We start from the raw sequence: 21,562 nt of genomic DNA, 5'->3' as shown, positions 1-21,562 counted from the left end.
GAAGCAAAACTGAAAGCTTCTTTCTCTTTATCCCCCCATCCCTCCCCTACGCCCTCCCAGAAAATAAATAAATAAATAAATAAATAAATAAAATTCCCCTAGAAAAACCATGAAGATTCTTCGTATGAGGCTCCGGATGCAAAGTCCAGGGTGCTGGTGTAAGTCTAGATTTGCGCCCAAGGGAGTCGAAGGGGATTTTTCTCCTCCTGGTGTGAACGCTGGGATGCTGCAGGATGTCCTCACACCCGTCCCAGGCATGCAGCTGCGGTTGAAGCGCAGGGCTCGGACTACTACTCTTGGGAGGGCAGCGCCTGCGGAAGGAGCTCTCCCTGCGCGGTGCCCGCGGTCCCGCTGCTGTGCAGAGCCCGGGTAGGGGGGTGGCGGGGAGGAACTCTGCGGGGGGGGGGGTACCGTGGGTCTGACGGAGCGCAGAGAGGAGCCCTCGCTCTTTTTGGTACCTTTCCAAGCATTTTTTGAGCGGAGGAAGGATGTAATAACATGCCACGGGCAATAAATCATAGGCTGGCTACTCCCCCCGCCTCCCCTCCCCCGGCCCCTCTATAGACGGAGGGGAGGAGGGGACTCCGGCAGAGCGCTGCTGCCGCCGGGACGAGCTGCGCCGCTCTGAGCCTGCCCGTCTGCCTCGTTTCCAGCATGGACCTCCGCGCCCTGGCTCTGCTCGCCTTTGCCCTGGCAGTCATCTCCCTGTCGGAGGGTAAGTGAGCCGCCTCCCGCCCTCGGTACCGGGACTGCGCGAGGAAGCCGAGGCCGAGCCCCGGCCCGGAGCTGGGAGCGGGTGCGCTGCTGTCCCGGGGCTGCTCGCTGCAGACTGCTCCGGGCTGCTCTGGGCTGCTCTCCCGGCCCGCGACTCTCGAGGCACAGGAGTTTTTTGTTTTTTGTTTTTTCCCCAACATATGCATGTTGATTTCTATAAAGGGAAAAAAAGAAAAAAAAAAAAAAAAAGTTACAGAAATGAGAAACAGGCTGCTGCTCGCTTTCTCTCCAGTCCCCTTTAGTGGGCTGTATCTTGCCTCAATCGGAGCCAAAGTGGGGCAGGACTCCCAGCTGCGAAGGTTTCGGGTAGGGGCTGCCCTGGGTATCCCAGGCAGGCGGCGATGTTTGTCTCTGGGACGGTGGCACGGCGCTGCCCGTCCCCGCGTGTTGCCCCGACCCGGTCGTGGCAGCTGCTTCCTCGCCTGGCTCCGACAGCCCCTGCCCGGCTGCAAGCTGCCACCTTTTGTCCCCTCATCGAGAGCCGCCGGCTCAGTAACGCCTCTCGCATTCGGGAACCGAAACTTGGGTGTTCCCTTGCAGGGGCAGGGAAGGATGCCCCTTTGTGTAACGGGCGCGAGTTAATTGCTCCCGATTATCTTAATAACTCGGTGCCGAAGGCTAAGCCCGGCCTCGAGCCGCCACCGCACCGCCGTGGGGCTTTGTGGCACGACGAGTTGAAATCGTGGGGTGGCTGCTGGAGGGGAAAAACGGCTTAAAGCTGCCAGAGAAAAGCTAGGAAAGGGGAGAGACCGCGAACTTGCAGAAAGTTTTCTTATGTCCTGTGATGCTCTTAGCCCTGCTGCAGAGTTGCAGGGCAGGTGAACTCTCAGCACTTCTCAGCCACCCTAGTGGAGCCGTTTCTGCCTACCGCAGCCTTACTCCCCAGGGATATGGAGCTGTTCTAGTCTTAAGAAGTTTCCAACCCTCTCCTGATACCGACAAAAGCAGCCCTGGGTGAGCAGCAGTAAAACGATGCTGCCATCGAAGTGCCTGCAGCAGCACTCCCATAGGGGAGATCTACTGTGTCTGTGCTATAGTGGATTTCTGTGAGTGTGCTGGCCCTGGAAAAGATTTGTCCACAGAGGTGGCTGTTCAGAACTAGCAGAACTTTCAGTTGGAAGACAATCTAGAAGTTCTTCTAGTCTAACCCAAATAGCTGTTTGCTTTGTGTGTAAGGAAATGAGGCTGAAGGGATGATTGTGAGATGGCTGGATAGGGTCTGGCTCTGCTGTAACTTCTGACTATTTCAACCAAATATGCCAGACAAAGTTCTCAAAAGCTTCCTACGAGGTGTCTTCATGTAATGGTACCATTAACAGGCTGTAGCTTGTGCTCAGTGTCTGCTACACATAAAAGATCCCCAGAGCTTTCGTTCCTGCAGCGCAGTTTCAGAGAAAAACTTGCTCAATAAGCTCTACTATGTGGGAAAAAAAACGGATTCGAATTTTGAAAGGTGATAAGTAAGATGCGTATGTCAGCCTCGAGGTGGGAGCCTGGATGTGCTTCCTGCCTCCTGCTTTAGGACAACAGGGTCCCCATGCTGGGAGATTGCCGCCTGCATCAGGTGTCCCAGCAGGAGCCTGGCTGGGCTCAGAGCCGGAGCGCTGGGCAGGAGGTGTCAGCTCACTTGTAAAGGTGCTGTGAGCAGCCTTGGTGTCTGTGCTGCCGTACCTGTGACTTACTGACCTGTTAGTGATAGAATTTTTCTCCTTCTGATTTCAAGTGAGTGGGCTAGGACTGAAAGTCCCTCTCCAACTCTTGTAGAGGACAGGATTGCATTCTCCATCATAGGTCTGAACAGTTTGTGTCTTGCATGCTGTTTAGGGTGAAGCTTATACTCACTTTGTTAGCCTTAGCTTACAGAGGCATTTCTGCATCTGTGCCGAGATGCTGTATGGTTGCATGCAATGTTTGCCTCTTCATCACTTTCCTATACAAACATGCTATACATGTAGCTATCAGGCAGTGATCCTCATACCTTTCTCCATTGCTGGCACCAGTCAGCAGAGCCCACATTTGGGGGCTCGCTCTGCAGCTTTCCTTCCATCTTTGCATGACAGACGGGAGCTTCTCCTCCCATTTGTTAACTCATGAATAATAGTATTATTTGGACTGACTGATTGCTATGAAACTGATGGAAAATGCCCCTCAATTTTGTTAACTTCTATTCTAGACTCAGGTGTGAATCTGTAGGAGCTCCACCGATTGAGTTCTTTGTGTTTGTCCTGACCCCAGCTCAGAAACAGGCTTTTCCCTTTTGAGGACAAGGCAATTTCACTATGTTCACTATGCTTGCTAGGGTCAGACACTGGCAAATGTGCATTATGCGTGCCCATCAGCTGCACTTAGAAGAGCTGTGTTTTTTCTCACCTTGGGCAGCTTAGGGATTCTCAGCCGTTCCCACTCTTTGGTTTCACTTCTGCCTTTAAGGCAGCAGGGTTTGGATGCTGTGAGTTCTCCATGTGTCTAAACAAACTGGGGGGCAGATTGCCTTGTGGGATCTGAAGTCCTAGCAGATGCAGCTCTGAAGAACAGCATGAGCCAGAGCCAAGGGCTTATGTCCTCTATGAGTTTGGCTCTTTGCCGAGACTGAAAACTACCCCAATAGGATATCACCTAGAATTTTAGGCAGCTCAGACCTGACTTCCAGATAGTGCTGCTGTATTTGTGTTTTATTGTGCATGGGACTCTGAAACTTCCACACTGAGCAAAGACCTTATTTCTATGCATTTGGTTGCCAGTAATTAAGTTCTTCCATGGAGAAACCATCTAGTAGAACTGCATCAGATGTTGTGCAACAGCCAGGCAGCTTTTCTGTATTCTGCATGCATATATATTGCTGACTTCTAACCTAGTGAGTAAACTTAATTCTGTCCTTGTGGTGTTGAGGTACTCGCACAGCCTGGTGGTCCCTGATCCCTGTATGTGATGCACACCACTGAGAGCTGTCTCCTTGAGCTCCGTTCCTTTGCCACAGGCTGGAGTGGGTCTACAGGACTCCAAATCTCTCCAGCAAACGTACTGCAATCTCACTTTCCCGGTTGCAGCCGCAACCGTGTCTGAACGTCTCTGGCAGCAGTTGGGCTGCAGTGGAGAAAGGTCAGGCGCTGGGCCCTGGGAAAGGCGGAACCACTCGAGGCTTTTCTGCAGTCGCTAAGTCCCCGCTGAAAGCTGCACCTGAGCCCAGCCGGTTTGATCGGAGCCCTTTGGAATTCATCGCTTTCTTCTAGCTACCTTCTAATTTGGCCTCGGGTCAGAGTCGTTTGGCGAGAACAACACGGAGGACAAGTGCCCCCTCTTTCGGCCTTTATCTTGTCTAATTACCAGGAGCATCCCCGCACAATGCGGAGCTCCTTATTCTAATCTCTCCTTTTCTTATCTTCATTTTCTCTCCCTCTTCTTTTGTCTTTCCCAAATCCCACGCACCAGGATTAAAGGACCGGGCATTGGGGTGAAAGGATCGCTCTGCGAGCTAGGGTTAAACGCTCTTCTAGAGCCACGGCTTTTCTCTCTCTCTCTCTTTTTTTTTTTTCCCCACCTGCGCGTTTGAAGGGCTTTGCAGCCCTGCTCTGTGCATTCGGGAGCAGAGGGAGTAACATGTCCTTTCTCTCCATGTCCTGCAGAGAAGCCCGTCAGCCTGACATACCGATGCCCCTGTCGATTCTTCGAGAGCAACGTGGCGAGGGCCAACATTAAGCACCTCAAAATCCTCTCCACCCCCAACTGCTCACTTCAGATTGTGTAAGTTTCTCGTACTCTTTCCAGATGGTTGTCAAAAGGGAGCATCGCATAGCTGGTTCCTGCTCTGTGTGCTGGCTAGCATTCTCCATTGCTGCAGTTAGGGCTTTGTAACATGCCCTGATTTCCAACTCATCTACTCTTCCCGTGTATCAAATAAATTAGGACCATGCTTTATCCTGAGCACGGGAGCCCCCATGTTTCCAGTGGTGTTTCACCTCTGATTCCTGTGATCCCACATCCTGCTTCTCCCATTGTCATGTGGGCAGGGACATCAGACATGCTGTCCATTACTTTCACATCTCAAGATAAAAACTTTACTGAGACCTGACTCTTCCAATAAACTGCATTTCCACAAGCAAAAAGAATTCCTAGATTTTCTGTAACCTTCCCCAGAGGTACAGCCCCTAAACATGTGCTGGCCTGACCTAAGGGCACCCTTACCAGGCAGTGTCTAACTCCGCTAGGTTATAGATCACAGCAGGACAGAAAAGCTGTGTTCCCAATGGAAAATAACCTCTTAATCTTTGCTGAAAAGGAAATACCAATTTTCAGGAAGAATGGGATCGTTCTTTTTTTTTTTTTGGGGGGGGGGGGAGGAGGGGAGGAGAAAGAGGGTAGGGGGTGCAGGGAACAGGAAACGGGCAGGGGTGAATTTAAAGCCTTTCAGGTTGTCTTTTTCATGGATGAGTCCCTTCTCCAGCATGACAAAAATGAGCGTTCATCTTAGGACAAGGAAGAATGATTTTAAACTGAGACAGGGGAGGCTTAGGTTAGATATTAGGAGGAAGTTTTTCACTCAGAGGGTGGTGACGCACTGGAACAGGTTGCCAAAAGAGGTTGTGGATACCCCATTCTTGGAGGCATTCAAGGCCAGGCTGGATGTGGCTCAGGGCAGCCTGGTCTGGTAGTTGGCAGCACTGCATTTAGCAGGGGGGTTGAAACTGGATGATCAATATGGTCCTATTCAACCCAGGCCTGTGCTGTGATCATTTTGTTGTAAAGAACCTTTAATCAGCTTATTCTGACCTGTCTGAGAGGGTCTGTGTTACTACATGGGCTCCCGTTGCTGGTCCTGTGTGAATCCATGTTGAGCTCTTCCAGTTGCAATTTAAATGCTGTAAAAATCCATTCTTTGTCATCCAGAACATTTCTGCATTGAGAAAACTGATGAGGTTTCATGATATTTCTCAGGGGTATACAACTTTTTTTATTTATATGATATTTTTTCTTTTTTAAACCACTCTGGGTGGATCATCCACATCATCTTATTTGCGTTCCTGCCTTAGGATTTGGTGGAGGACAGTGAGAAAAAATGTAAACCTACTTGAGAAATAATTTTGTTTCAGAAAAATGGCAAAACCAGCTGTGACTCTGATCTGTACCTATAAACAATTATGGAGGCAAGCATCCAAAAGGAAAATAGTGTATGGATTTGTGTTCTGGGACTGTCAGTGGATGTCATAAGGGTCCTAATGCTGAGGCTTTGTAGAGGATTTCAAATTTTTGAGAGTAGTTTCAGGAAGAAGACAGACAATTAAGCTTGGATACAGTGTGTTGTTTTGTTTTTTTTTTTCTTCTCTTACTTATCACTGGGATCATGGTCATTAGACATTGTTAAAAGTTTGAAAGAGGGAACCACTGACAGTACATATTCTTGCCCCATACCTTGTCTGAGTTTGTTTGCAATGAGATTCAGTGGCACACGCAACACATGAACCTGTAGGTCACCACCTTTCTTTTATTTAAATAAGTACTTTCTTCCAAGTGCCTCCTGAAAGCTCAAGCTTAGGTCTTCACTAGAAGAGGAGTTGAAGTGGAATCAAAACTGATTTCTCTTATTGCTGGTTTTCATGGTTTCTCATCTCAGCTGCACTCTGAACTCAGGGGATCTGTTGTATAGTATAGGGTATGAGTGACTTCAAAGCTATTTTCAAGAACAGAGAATGTAACTGAATTCATACAGTTTTAATGAAGGAGCTTGTGGTTTTTTTGCTCCAGTACATTTCCCTTTTTGTGGAGGGGAACCTGAACAAAAAGCCTAAGAGCTTTGTCTTCAGTTCCACAGGGAGTCAGCTTTCCAAATACAGAAATCTGCTTTGTGAATGTCTATTTCTACAAAGCCAATCCTAATTCCCCTGCTTTTCAGCAGAAGGAAATAGGCATGTTTAGCATTGATTTTAGTTAATTGCCTCCTAAGCAGACATCAGGACATCTGCTGGAAGGACATTCCCTACAGCCACCTAGGTCTCTGCTGTAACTGTATGAGGGGGGAGGGCTGCCAAGCTCTGAAACAGATGCCTACAAAAACTGATGTCTTCATCCTTGGTCTTCATCTCTCTCCCTCTGCATGCAGTGGGGGACAGTTACATGTGCTTTTGTGTCTGTGCTCCGTACAGCCAGCTTAATAATTCCCAGGCACTGCTAACATCAGCAAATAAATTTGCACTGTAGGTATCACTTCACTGGAAGTTCTCCAGCTTGGCACTGCTTTATGGGAAATATGAATTAGGCCCATTCATCACTTTATTGGCACAGGGCTTACAAGGCTGGATCTTCAATATGTTTATGTTACAACTGTGTTGTTGCATAACTTCAGACCGAGGAGCCTTTTTGACCTGTTACTTCTTACTCCACATTTTTATATTCTGCAGGCTTCATTTTATGAAGTAGGGAATATTTTGGCTTTCATCCAACAAAAGGCTTAAGCAAGTACTGAACTCACTCCTATGGGCATTTCCCTGGAACTGCTGTTCTTGGCACTCTTATACATGGCAAAGCTGTTTGAGGGGAGGCTTCTGAGCAGCGGGACAGGGATGCTTTGGGAAAACTGAAACACTCTTCTGAGGTGCTGGGGGTCACACCTGTGGATAGGGGTGAGGAGCTGTTTGTACTGCTCATGTGCAGGTAACCCAAAACCTTGTCTGCCACAGGGAATTGGCTTCAGTCAGGTGTCCAAAATTTGTCTCCTTTTCCACAGCTTCTTAGCAGATTCAAATTAGCTAACAGTGTAGCTTGGAAATTGCAGCTCAGACATTCAGGAGAAACCCCTCAGGAAGTTTCTGCTTTTGTTTCTAGTGCTGACTGAACGCACAAGGCAAAATTTGCCTCTGGCGCTACTTCCAATTATCCTCCTGCTGGTTCAGTCTTGAATAAAACAAAAGTGAAGGAGTGATCAAACCTTTTCAGGACATCCAAGAGTTATGGCTTGGTATCTGTTTCCAAAGCATGCAAAAATTCAGTTTTGGGTTGAATCTGAAAGCTGTTCTTAATTAAATTTGTGAAGAAGTGACCTATATTTACCACAGTGTTATTTTTGAATTAAATTTAGCTGTTCCCAGCCCTCAGCTTGTAGCTGTCCAGACATGAATTAGATTAATATTCTGCAGCTCTTTCCCCAGCATGCATCCCGGCACAGACCACAGGAATCAGCACAGGGGAAGCAAATTGTACCAGTGCTCCAAAGTCAGAGATATTTATGGAGGTGCCTGGAGGATGGCAGGGATATCCCAGCCTCTTCACGAGGTACCCCAGAAGAGCAGTGATGTCCAAGGACAACAGCTTAACTGTAATGCAGTTGCAAACCTATGTGTGGAGTAAGGTGAATGGGTGCTTGAGGGCTGGCGGGCATCACACATGGGACTTACTCTGACTTCTCTCCTTTGGCAGTGCAAGGCTCAAGAGCAACAGCAAGCAAGTGTGCATTGATCCCAAGCTAAAGTGGATCCAGGAATATCTGGAGAAAGCTTTAAACAAGTAAGGCAAGAGACAAATGGACTTAACATCTAACACATCCCGAATTGTGTTCAAGGGTAGAATGTTAAGGGCTGGCTTTAACCATGCGGATAAAGTATTTGTGAAATCACATATTGTTTTGAAGATGGGTTTGGAGTTGGCCTAGTCTGTATTAAAACAACAGCTTCTAGCATGTCCTAAATGTTAAACCAAGAATTTTGCCAGGATTTGAGGCAAAATCTGTCCTAAAGTATCTGTGCTGGGGTCCCCAACTCATCCTCTTTTATAAAGAGCTGTTCTCCCAAGGAAAAATGTTTCCTTTACACTCCCTCTTTTCCAAGCAAAAGTACAATTACTTCAGAATCTATATTGTTACAGTTTCTTTGGAGCCCCTACTCCATGTCACACTGGGGATCTGCTTGCACAGGTGGACAAAGCTAAGTGTGTCTTGGTAGTAAAAATTGTTTCTCCACTGGCCAGTGCAGAGAGCTAATAATATCAACCAAAGCAAGATGTTCTGCAATGAATAAGGCTCTCCCACAAGGCAAGGGGAAAAACAGACATTTGTGACAAATCCAGACTCTTTTAATTAATTTTTATTCCCCTTGCAAGTGGCTGGTCATGTCTGTCCCAAGGGTGGACTCAGCCTATCTCAGTCAAATTTTACAGTGAGTAAGAGCAGAACACAGAATATTTCTGTGCTGAGATGCAGGGATGGACTCCAGATTTATTGGAGTGGAAGATGAGACGAGCAGTGAGGCCTGAGCCCTGAGCTGTGGTTGGTCCTGCAGCAGCATTTTGGCCAGCAAGCCCACCTGTGCACTCAGTCTCTTCCACCACCCCCATCACATTGCCACTCCTCCGTAACCATGCCATAACCATGCTGAACCTTGTCGCCGCTGCCTCTGCAGGTAAAGGCAGGGTTGGAATCAAGTCATTTGCAAAAGCAATGCATCCTTCGAGAAAGGTGGGGGTGGGTATGGCCTCAGTGCAGGTTTGAGGCCATACAGGTAACTGAATGCCCTCCCTTGTCTCAAGGAAGAAAAATACTCGTTCCCCTGTTGTTTTACAAAACACAAGGGAGAAAGTGGTACCAGAAGCAATGCAATTTTTCTGTCTGGCATTTCTGGGGCTATGATAGGGCCAAGAGCTGAGGAGGAAGGATGAGGAAAGCCAGCTAAAACAGACTGATTCCAGCCCTGCCAGCTCTCCCCATCTCATCTGATGCTCAGTGCCTTCTTTGCTGCCAGCATTCAGCCCTTTCATCCCTGGGCAAATTCTCGGCAGAGGTAATTCAGGTTTGTGATGCCAGGATGGCTTTGGATTTAGGCACAGCTGAAGCCAAGAGAAGGATGTGGCCCATGCTGACTAGGACAGGGGCTTCAGCTATTCTTCCCAACCTGGGAAAATCCTCAAGCCCTTGCCTAAGTTTCTGTTTGCTGTCAGCCCCAGTAAAGCCCTATGTGCTGTTCATAAGGTTTGAAACTCAGGAGGCACTAAGAAATTTGCAGAGTTAGCTAGATGTGATGATAAGCTCACACCTTGCCTGCCTGCCTGAGGGAAACAAATTGGCTTGAGCACCTTCTGCTCTCATTTCCACTTTTGAAGATCTGGGGCCAGCTCTGCTGAAACCAGTGAGGCTGCACCTGTTCTCCAGCCAGATTCTGGATTTCACTTACCTAGCTGTTATCCAGAAGCAACTCTGCTAATTTCTGTGGGTTTTATCCCGCTTCACATTGAGTAACAGAAGAGAATTTGGTCCCAGTTCTATTAAATAAGATGACAGAAAGCATACGTCTCCATCACCTAATCCCGGTCATCGTGGCATTATTTTCATTTTCCAACTATTACTGCTAGCACCAGTGGCATTTAACGTTCCATAGACAGTCAGGACTCTGTCTATAGTGTTTTCACAAGGCATGTTTTTGATATATTTTAGTGCACAGCTTTGACTTCTTCAATGAAATGTATTTGGAATATATTTATAGCACATCAAGCAATTCATATATTTGAATTGGAGCCATATGAGTGTTGGTAGTTTAAAACACCGATATCCTTCTGAACTACTAACAGCTTGTAAAATAAATCTATATAGATCTATAAATGTTAATGTAGCTATCAGTTTAAATCAGCCATATATTATATTTTTTCACTTGTACTGAAATTGTATGAAATGTGACATTACCCTATATGCACTAGCAATAAAATGGCTAATTGTTTCATGTTATGAAAACCCAATTGTACGTGGGAATTTATTTTTCTGGAATAAAATTAATACTTTTTGTAGAAAGGGCTCTTGTAATTGATTAAGTAAAATCCAAACCGTCAAGACATCTTAATCTATACCAGTGTTTCAATACAAGAGTATCTTCTGTGTTATAATCTGCAGCTAAAGGCAAGATCTAGTCCATAGAGCATAAAGTCTAATTTAGGTCATTGTGAAAGCAGAGATGGTTTTATTAGGGAATTATTTTGCTCATTAATTCCTCTCAGCCTTTGTTATTGCTTTATATTCATCACATCTCCATGTAATATATACACTTATGAGACATCAGTAAAATGCATTCAAGCTGTCAGGAATTCAAATTCCTTAACTGCCTTTAAAAATCATTGTGCAACTGCTGTGGCCAACATCATTCAACATTCATCCATTTTATAGACATGGAACAAATCAGTCCTTTCTTGAAATAGCTAACAAATTCTTTATCACTTCTAGACAATCCCAGTCTTCATTTACAGTCCCTCCTTGACTGCCTTTCCCTTCTCCCTTTGCAAGGATTTGCAAAATCAGGCCCTTGTAGAGTTAACAGAGCCCAAAATAAAGAAACCAGAGAACAATCCTGGCTCCTACACTGTCACGTTGACATAGTCCCAGCTCAAAACCTCCCCTCAGCTTGAGATGTTGGAATGCATTAAGCTCAGCTGTTACTGCTGGCACAGATGCTCTCACAGATGAGAGCTGATGAATCTGGAGAAGATAATGAAGTCAAATAGGAAAAGTCTTTCCCCCATCCCTCTGGGAGAAAGGAAATTCCCAAATTCTAGTGACTGGCTGTGATGGGAGCTGAGTCCTGCAGTTGCCTTCTACCAAACCACTTGTAAATCCAGGTGTGGCAGCTCTTCCTAGTTCCTGGCCTCATTTGTAAGTAACAGCTGGAGTGTAAAACACCAAACCATTGGCCCTGCTGGTGTGTTTGCCTTGCACAGTGGGACAATGTAGGAAAACATCTTCACAGCCTCGCTTTAAGGCATTGAATGCCCATAAATCCAGTAGAAAAAAAGCCACTGTTTAATGTGGATGTCAGTGGGAATGGTGGGTGGGAAGTCAGAAATCCAGTGCCCTCCACTTCCATTCTACCTCAGCAGGTACTATGTGGATGGGGGCAGTGGGCATGTGAAGGGGGATGTTATTTTCATTCACACCCTGCCAGCAAGATGTGGAGGGGCCGTAGGATAAATGTGAACAAGGCCTTTGTATGTGGATAATTTATGGCAGTCTCTTTGTATTTTTCTTTTAATTTAGACCACGTCATCGCACTCATAAAAAAAAGCAACAGAAGAAACGGGGCCCACTCTGCCCTTCCCGTGCAACACCACTAAAGTCTCCAGGGAGAAAGAATGGTAGGAGGCATTAGTTTCTGAGCTGGGATACTGCAGGTTCAAGTCCCTGCTCTTACACAGACCATCCTGTGTGACACTGGGCAAACAGCCTGCCCAGGCCTCTTATTTTTCTCCACTGTTTGTTGAAGATAACAACTGTACTCTCCCTACAAAAGGGTATTATGCAGATAAAACTCATAAAGCACTGGAAAAATATAGCCACAACAGAGGTGGAAAGTAAATGGGACAAAGCTTTTGAACCCCCATGTAAAGCTGTAGTGGCTGTTGGGATGTCAGTTTTGTTACACCATGGGGGAGGTTTGGCCAAGTTATTTCACTCTCAGAGTGGCCATGTCTTAATGTCAGTACATAATTCATTTTAGCTGGTCTGATTCCTCTAATACCAAACTGGCAGAGTTAAGCTAAAAGTGACAGCTGTGAATTTGTTACTGGTGTTTTTCAATGACAAATTCAGCACAAGGCCTGAAATATTGCATTGGTGGTGGGATAAGCCTTCTTCTATGGGAAATTTTAGACAAGTTCCAGAGCTTGGTGTTAGATATGCCAACTCAGGATGTCCCTAGTTCTGGTTCAGCAGAATAGTGTGTCCTGCCTTTCTGCAATAAGCAGTGGTGCTACTGGTGTGGGATACTGGAAAGGATATCTTCAAAGAGGACAATTTACTCATGGTTTAGTTATCCTTTTTATGCCTGGATGACTTTTCTGAGGCTACCAAGAGTAGCCACAGCCATCTCTGGCTGTGGTCACACAGTCTTATTTGCCCATCAGGTATTGGAAAGGCTCTTCATTCTGAGTCTAGATGAAACAGGCCGGGGCATCAGGGTTTTTGAATTCCCGATGTTTACGCTCTGACGTGTAGCTCAGCCTTAGTGAGCACTTGTAGATTATAAAAGGTTGATCAGTCTGAAGCAGGAATAGGGATCCAGATGAAACCTGGAGGCTGGCAGCACTGCCTGGCTCCTTGTTTTGGATGAACCCTGACCATAAACATGGCACATTTACACTGTACTATGGTTCCTAACCCAGTGTTCTTGGGTACTATTGGTATCCATGAATCTTGGGTATCATCTAGTTTTGGGTGAGATTCAATTCCTCTGCCTCCTGCCCTATGCTTCCTACCTCTACATGTACACCTCACACATCTCCCATGCAGCCTACGGCTGCTCTCCGTCTCTGGGACCCCTTTCTGGGACCACTGGCAATGGTATGTCAGTTGTGTGGCATGCTGCCCACCTGCTCACAGCTCTGAGGTCACAGAGCATGGAGGTTATGGAGATGGTTCCAGAGATGAACAGCACACACTTGAGGTCTCTGTGCTCCATCCTCCCCATCATGGGAGCTGAACACTAAAAAGAGCAGAATGGGCTGCCTTCTGTGTCCCTTCCTCCACCCAGAGGCCTGGCACTCCTGCAGGTCCCTGTGGAGCACAAGGGATGCAGTGAAGGTTCTCAGCAGAGCTGTGGGTTGGGGGGAAGGAGACAAGGCATTTGTAGTATCACTTGTTCCACTACAGGAGCTGCTCACGTATGATTAATCACTCCTTTCCCTGCTATTTTTTTGCTGAGTCTCTTTGCTCGCTGATAATTATTTGCTCTGGCTTTCAAGTCCAGAATGAGTTTCCTAGCCAGCCTTCCTCCTGTGTGAGCTCTGAACACCTTACTAACTGTAATGAGCACAACCTGCCCAAAATGATTCCCAGTGCTGGGCTTGCCCTGCCAGCCCCCAGTAGCTCCTTGTGGAGAACTTCCCCCAAACTGTTTGGCACATAATGATTGGAGGGACTGGAAAATAAGTGCCTTTGTGTTAATCCAGATGCTGATTTGCTGTTTGACTAGGCCTGATGTCAAAACATTTGCAAGTGAATAAACCTTAATAGTGTTTCACTCTGTTCTTCATCAACAGGAGGTTCAAGATGTAAGAGGCAAGCATTGTAAGCCGTCTACAGGATTTCTTACTGTAGGACCCAGAAAGCAGATAACCAGTATTAGGGAAGGAATACATTTCACTGTTATCATACAGCACAAAAGCAACGCTTCATGCATTTCCAAAGGTGTTGTTTTTTGTCTTTTTTTTTTGTCTTTTTTTTTTTTTTTTTTTTTTTTTTTTTTGCACAAATTGGCTTGCTTTCACAGTGCTATTTTTATGTAGTAAGATGTATTTGATTTTGAGAAAAATATGTTCCTATACAGGTTGGTTGATTACTTAGCACTGAAGGCAGATATGAATTTAAACTAACCCTATGTTATTATATAATATTTTATTTCCTTTGCTATGTAGAGGTCCTGCTTTATTTAACTTTCTTTTGGTTCATGCAAGTCTCCTGGAGATTTAAACCTAGAAGGACATGAACTGTACAGTGCAATGATGTTATGTAAGTAGAAGAATTCCTTGCCCCAAAAGTCATCAAGGCCAAGAGCATAGGAAGGCTAAAAAGCATCAGACATCAGTGAAAGCAACCAGCATTATCATGAGTGGTGATTATAGGTATTTTGGCTGAGGGATTAAATTCATGGCTTCAGGGCTAAAGCCATCCTCTGTAGATCAGAGATCTTGGTGACAGCTGCGAGCTGCTAAGACAATGCTCACATAGTACTGCAAGGTGCCAGTACTTTGTAGAAAGCAAGAGTGTGTTATTAGCCACTGATCTGATGTCTCTTGGCATTTCCTCTGTTCCTGTCTCTGATGACAAATTTTAGCACAAAAAGGAATGGATTATTTGTAGATCTAGCAGCATAATCATGTTGCAAATCGCTGGAGGAATTAGAGGTGCTGTCATGCACCAGGTGTCTGTTCCCACCCATCTGCTCAGATTCAGCTCTCCGGACTGGCCTTGTGGTGAAGCAGGTGGAAGAGCATTGATGTGACCCTTCACTAAGTGCTGTACCCTCTGTTACTGAACAGTCACACCTACCTGAGGGCAGCAGCACCTTTGATTGTTCTGGGTGGATCCAAAAGAGAACGTCTGGCCCTGTCTTTGGAGAAAACAGATGACTGGGGAAAGAGAGGAAACACTGAGATTTTGCCCAGTTTGTGCACTTCTTGAGTGTGGAGATGAAGGCCAACACTCATTGTTTACCAGTGGTCACAGTTTGCTGGTGAACAGCACAGCCGATGGAATTTCCTTTGCAAAGCACACCTGAGGACACTTCTTGCACCAATTTCTTCCCTCAACCAGAATCTTCCTTCTCCTGGTTCCTACCTGTGTAAACAATTATCTTCACTAAATAGTGTATGGAAAAAATACCTAAAATGCTATGATAATTATGCTATGCTGCACACGGAGATCCAGGGGGGAAGCACATTTGTGCAGCACAGTCTTTGTGTTTGTATGTATCTGTGTGTCTATTGTAAACAAAAATGTCATAACATTGTGTGTTTTTTTGGAGCTGGTTGCTTCAAAAGGAATCTTTCTTCTTATCTGCAGCCTGTGTCAAGAACACTGAAAGGGCCATTTTGGTAAGCATGCCTTTCCATGACAGGCAACTTTAAGGCCAAAAAGGCATTTTGGCTATCTGGGGCTAACTTATTTCCATGTGGATTCAGGTAAAAATCTTATAAGTCCTTTCCTCTCTGCAAAAAGGTGCTATTACAGAGAGTGCTTCGGCCAGGACTACATCACCTCATTTACTTTGAAGTAGAAACCAACTGCTGTGCATAAAATGTGTGTGCATGTAATTTTGACATTCCTTCTACTGATGCCATCACCAAGCTGTTGTTTTGAGTATACTTTGTTCTGGAAAGTCTGTTACCACTGTACTTTATGAGAATTGGACTGTTGATTTCAATGTGAATGGGATCAGAACCCATGTTGTCAAGGTAAAGACAGGAAAAACTTATATGAGAAAATGAGTTTTTTGTATTCTCCCTGGACTGTGCTGTATATCCTAGGGTCCCTGCACAAGCATCTGCAGTGGCAAGTGGTTTTCCAAGAGGCTGACACTTGGGTTGTCAAAGCTAAGAATGATTTTGGGGAAAGTGTGGAAGAATCTTACACAGACATTAAGCTTGTCCTTCTCCCCCATGAACATGCAATCATCACATGTGCTTCCTGGCTAAGGGCAGCTTAATGCCTGATCTGTTTCCTTTGGAATGAGACCAGAGTTAAATAATCCTCTTTGTTTTGATTCAACAGCATCCCTTGTTAATGAGGATAGGGGCCATGAACGTTTTGTTTCTAGAAAAAGCATTGGCTTTCCAGTGACTAGATGTGACTGGACAAACTTGGAGCACTCTGCTGCAGTCCCAGTTCACACATCAGAGCCTGGGCAAATGGAAAGCTTGGTACAAACTTTGAGATGGGCAGTGCTGGAACACCCTAGCCAAAATGTAGGAAACTGGGGTCACCTGATGACCTTTTCCTATAGGGTCAGACTTGTGGGGATTGCAGCAGCAATCTGTGCTACAGAAAAGGTGTTCCTGGGGGAATTATGTGAGTAGAGAGGAAAGGGACTCCCCACAAGGGACTTACATGAGAACCTGATCAAAAATTTGCCTTGCTTTACCCCTAGTGTCAACTTCGGGTGGGAGGCTTTGCTTTTTGCCTGGCATTATTTACAAGAGAATCCTTGCATAAGGAAGAGCAGCTCTGCCCTTCACACAAAGGACATCAATTACTGGGCTGCATCGAGTTTCCCTGTTACCCTGTGAGTTATACTCTATTCCACCTGTGCACATTTAGCAGGCCAAGAAGCTGCACTAAGAGAAGCCCGCTCAGGGAGAGCACTAGATTTTCCTTTTTGTCTTTAACTGTTGACCAAAGACTGAATCAGGGACCAAACTGGGAGACTGGAGTGATGTAGGGACCACACATGAAAGAAAGAAGGAAAAGGAATAACACTGAACTAGTGCCAAAAAAGCAGCTTCCCTAAGTGTGGAATGGTCATGTCATGTGTGGTATTTTCAAAGTGCAGCTGTCAAATCCTGAGGTGTTTTCTTGTGTTGGTTTTTGTTTGTTTGTTTTTGTTTTTTGAAAGAGAATAGATGGTATTTATTGCTGTGCCATTTTTTTATTTATACTAGCTTTACACTTGTACTTACGAATATTGTATCTGAATTCTGCCTGAGAAAGTATGAAGTATGACTTTTTGATATGTTTTTAATGAAGTGGTGTTTGAGCGAAGGTGACTGTTGGTCTTTTGCAGTGAAGGCTATGTTCCAAATAAAATAGACACGTTTTATTGAAAATACAGTTCCTACAGAAGTTTCTGTTGATATTTTCCCTTTGTTAGAATCCAGAAGGTCTTCTTTTCTGTGGGAGTTTATTTTGTTTATGTGATGTATAGTAATCAAGGGCATCTGAGACCTCATTACCTAAAAATGTTATATTTTTATTTGCCAACTTCCCACCAAGAGGAGTCTTGCCTGCAACCATGAAATTCATAGAATTGTAGAATGGTTTGAGTTGAAAGGGACCTTTAAGATCATCTAGTTTCAACCTCTCTGCTGGAGGCAGGGACACCTCTCACTAGGCCAGGTTGCTCAAAGCCCCAGAATTCTGGTGGCCGCAGAGAAGAAAATGTTTGTGGTGATGAAAGGGCTGCATGAACCTCCCCCTGTCTTCCCCTCTATAAGAGATCAGTGTAATCAGAATGTGGTGAATACTGTATTTTATATTTTTATTAAGTAAAAATAAATCCTCCCAAATAATGTGAAAAGAATTTTGTATTTGCGTTCCTGTAAGGCAGCTTTTATGGAGGAGTTATATTATGCATTTGAAATTACTCCTTTCATAGATTATTTTTAAAATAAACACTTTTATACTGTTGTAATTTCTCCAGTAAATGTGTATGCACTTATAACTTTCTTAATAAAAATGCCTATCTGAATGAAACGATTACTTGCTTCCCGTGGTTTGTCCTCAGATGCGAGCTGCTGAGCATTTCCCATTAGAAAGCTGTTCAGACCTCAGCTCTTCCACTGCAACAATATGAATGGTTCCCAGCCCCTCATACAGCTCCATGTGCAGCAAAGGCTGGAGATAATTAAATAGCTCATGACAGCAAAACAGTGCTTGAGCCTTCCTGATCTTCGTATTCAATAAATATTACTTGGCCAAATTGACGCAAGGCAAAAGACATGCAAAAAAAGAAAGGAAAAGGGAAGCTCAAATGACTGATGATCCCTTTGCAAATCCGGCAGTGATTTAGTATGTGGTTGTGAAAATCTGAGTAGGTAATTGTGTGTGCAGATGGTCAGTGAAAAATTCCCAGGTCACTGGGAAATGGATTGCAGTAATTAGCTACAAAATTACACATTAATATTAAAGAAAGGCTGTGTATTCTGTGCAACATTTTGCTGTGTCTTTCATCATTTATTTTTGCTTGAAGCTTAAGGTTGGGCTTTTCTCTTCCTTGGCAAAGCATCACGGCAGTGATCTGTGAACTGCATATTCAAAGATCTGCCTTGAAATTAGTGATGAACCCATCTTATTCACACATCTGGCTATCTTGAGAGGCAGCATTCCAATATTAACAAGATGAAGGAAATCAGCTGTGTTCATGGCTTCAACCATCTTCATACTGATTACAAGCAGGATATATTAGGCCCTGGTGTAGCACAGGTCAGAAGACAATATGGAAAATGCTTCTGTCTCTTTAGGGTCAGCAGCTATGTGGAGGGCTTCACACACACTCACCCTTACAGATCCTGCTCTTGCAGAACCTGAAGGATATGACACATAGGAAAGGTGGTTGTAGAATGGGATTTACAGTCATTAGGAAAGCATGATAAGAATTTCTGTCTCTGAATTCAAAACAAGGAGATTGATTTGATTAAGAAAACTTGTTGCTTATTCATGTGTCTTTCATGCAGTTGCTGCTTTCCTTTTTCACTGGTGCAGTAGAAATGCTGAGTCACAGATTGAACCAGTGATTGAGCTCCCAGCAGGAAGGGCCAACCCAGGGGAGCTCAGGTGCATGCAGTATCTCTTAGTGACCGGAAAACCTGGTGGATCCTGGCCCCACCCCTTCCTAAACCTTACTTAAGGGTTGACAGTGGAGGTTTGGATGTCTTGCTGGTGATTGCTGAGGCTTTTAGAAGGTAAGCAGTTTCCTGTGCCTATTGCTGGTGCACTTGAGCAAATCCTTGCTTGTAGCCTGGGACCTTACTGCTCTATCGTCACTGCTGTACTTTCTGTTGTGTTACAATTAATTCCTCTGTTTTTGTGGGTTGTTTTTTGTTTGTTTGTTTTAATACCATAGGATTAAAGAATGCTTGTGGCAGGAGAGAACAGGTCTCTCTGTTTTGGTGCTGTGAGTGAAATGGACAGAGCAAGGATAAGAGGGTGAGAGCTTTATGATGGATAACATGAAAAGGAGTGAGCTAGAGAGGAGATCTTTGCAAGGCTGAGACTAAGCCTAGAAAAGATGGACAGAGGGTAGATGCACAGGTTGAAATCCTCTGAAACTAGATGAAAAAAATACAGGAGACTTGAGGTGTTAGGAACAGAGAAAGGTATAGACTCCACATCAGAAAAATGAAGGAGAAAGATGAGAAGTTGTAAGAAGTGAAGAATGCTGCAAGAGATGGAGATGACAGTCATGGGATGAAATCAAACAGAAAGAGAACAAAAGAGTGAATAGAGGAGAACAGGGAAACAGCCTGTGGAGGAGGACAAAGGTATCTCTTATTAGCTGGGGGAGATAGCAGCCTGGCACTCTGGGTTCTTAGCAGGTACCTGGAGGAGGCTGCTGTAAGGATCAGAGCCTTCAAGAGACTCAGAAAGGTGAGAGGAAACAAGCAACAACTTTGATCCAAAACTCCCCCAGCTACCTACAGAAGAGAAGCATCATCTCTTCCCATGCCTTCATCTTGTCTCACTCCTACCTTAGCTCAGTCATATGTGTTACATGCTGAGAATCTGTTATCAGATGTCCCTGCTCACTTGCCACCTATCATGGGCTTATCTGGCATTGCTGTTACTGGGCACTGAGATTCAAAACTAGTGATTGGAGCTTGGCAGAGCCTAGCAAGGCTGGGCTGAAAAGTCTGGCTCTATCCCTGGGCCTCTGTCCTGCATCAAGGGATGCCATAAGTGAAGAGTGGAGCAGGAAAGCTGTTAAAAGAGCAGCAGAATTTCCTCCTGTTGGGCTGGCCCAAATGCTGAGAATATTACCTAGGAGCTGCTGTGATGCTACATGATGAAGGTCACTCCTAGCTTCTGGTAAACATCTTCCTGTTTTATAAAACTACTTGCTTTTAATTCATTCAGAGTCTCTCAGACAAAACAAATAAGTAGCTTTGAGACTAGCAAAGAAATGAAAAAGAATTTGAAAACAAAAAGCAAGGTCTAGAAGCTGAAGCCAGAAACTTTCAAACTGAAAACAGATTTCTAAGTGTGGAACTGATTAGCCTTTGGAACAAGTTCCCCAAGAAAAGAGGAAAGCCCTGACTTTTTTCCCCCCTTTTTTCCTATGTGTTCAGAGCAGTGCTAAACACTGCTCTGGTGTTCACCATGTAGAGCTTGATGGGCTCTCAGGGGATACTGGGGGAAATTCTCTTACCTCTGTTATAGATGGGGTCGGACCAGATGAGCTAATGATCCCTCTGGCCTTAGAAACCCATCTGCAGAAAGGTCTGAATCCAAGGGAGCATTCCTCAGCTTGTCTATGATTAATAACACCAGTACAACAGCCATCCCAGATCTGCTTGAGCTGAGGCTGAAGATGGCTCCTGCTGTTACACAGGAGACAGCTTTGGGGTAAAATGCCTTTGCTTTTTGTCACAGTGGTTACCTTCCAGCTGAAAAAGCAGAGGTGTGGCAAAGATTAAGCTGAAGCCCTGGTCCTGATCCATGCATCCCTGATCTGGGAGCAAATCCTGCTCACATAGGTTTTCTCTGTCAGGAGTGCTCATGCTGGTGATCTTGTGGCAAATCCTTGAGCTTCTTCCTTTCTTTCTTATCAGTCCTTCATTCTGCCCTCTGGATCTTTGGGGACCTCCTCTTGCTTCCCGACTCTAGTTGCTGCAGCTTATGTGACACAAGTCTTGGTGATTTAAAGTCATCTGTGGCACTCTGCCCACCATCACCACCCTGCTTATCTTCCTTGTTGGTGCTCTTTGGCTACTGGTTCATTTTCCACCACTGAGAGAGGTAGTGAGATATCTCCATTTCTGCTGTTTTCATACACTGTGTCAGAAAAGCATCTGGAGTACTTTTAGGCTAATGTTGTTACTGCAGTGCTCAGCTCATGCTCTTGGGCTTGTTCCACCAGTGAGAGACAGATCAAACTTCACTGCCTGCAACAGCACCACCCTTTGGCGCATTAATATGTCCTGAGTTCATATTCCTTTCATCTTCTCTCTCCAGCCATTCCTTGCAGAATATGTCTAGGAAAAGTAGTGATCTCCTATTGCTTCATTCCTCCTGCCAATGACTAGACAGCATAACCCTGATGTCATGGCCTTGTGAGGTGGTGCAATCAGGAAGGTGCTTGAGGATTTTGATAAACTCAGACCATACCACTTTGGCCCATATCCAGTTTGAACTGAGAGCAGAGTCTACCACAGACTGTCAAATGATGGAATAACACAACTTAAGAACAGGATAGAGGTTTAAAATGCTGCTGTAGCTGACTGAAACCTCAAAAACTTGTGTGATTCTTCCACCCAAAAGATCCACAATCACTTCCAGCTGTCTAATGTGCCTTGTGATTTATTGCAATGCCTGGAAGAAGATTTTGGCTGTGGTGAAATG

General features: G+C 45.1%; 1 protein-coding gene across 1 annotated transcript; it reads left to right on the top strand.

Moving 5' to 3' along the window:
* Nucleotides 1-418: 418 nt before the first annotated feature.
* Nucleotides 419-17,597, top strand: CXCL12 (C-X-C motif chemokine ligand 12). The gene is made up of 5 exons (XM_072340422.1): nt 419-715; nt 4,398-4,515; nt 8,182-8,268; nt 11,771-11,868; nt 13,771-17,597. Exons 1-5 carry the CDS (start codon nt 655-657, stop codon nt 13,800-13,802), a joined length of 396 nt encoding a protein of 131 aa, XP_072196523.1. The 5' UTR covers nt 419-654; the 3' UTR covers nt 13,803-17,597.
* Nucleotides 17,598-21,562: the final 3,965 nt, after the last annotated feature.

Source organism: Excalfactoria chinensis, chromosome 6 (assembly GCF_039878825.1).
Source record: "Excalfactoria chinensis isolate bCotChi1 chromosome 6, bCotChi1.hap2, whole genome shotgun sequence".
Taxonomy (NCBI): domain Eukaryota; kingdom Metazoa; phylum Chordata; class Aves; order Galliformes; family Phasianidae; genus Excalfactoria; species Excalfactoria chinensis.
This window is presented reverse-complemented; position numbering and strand designations above follow the sequence as displayed.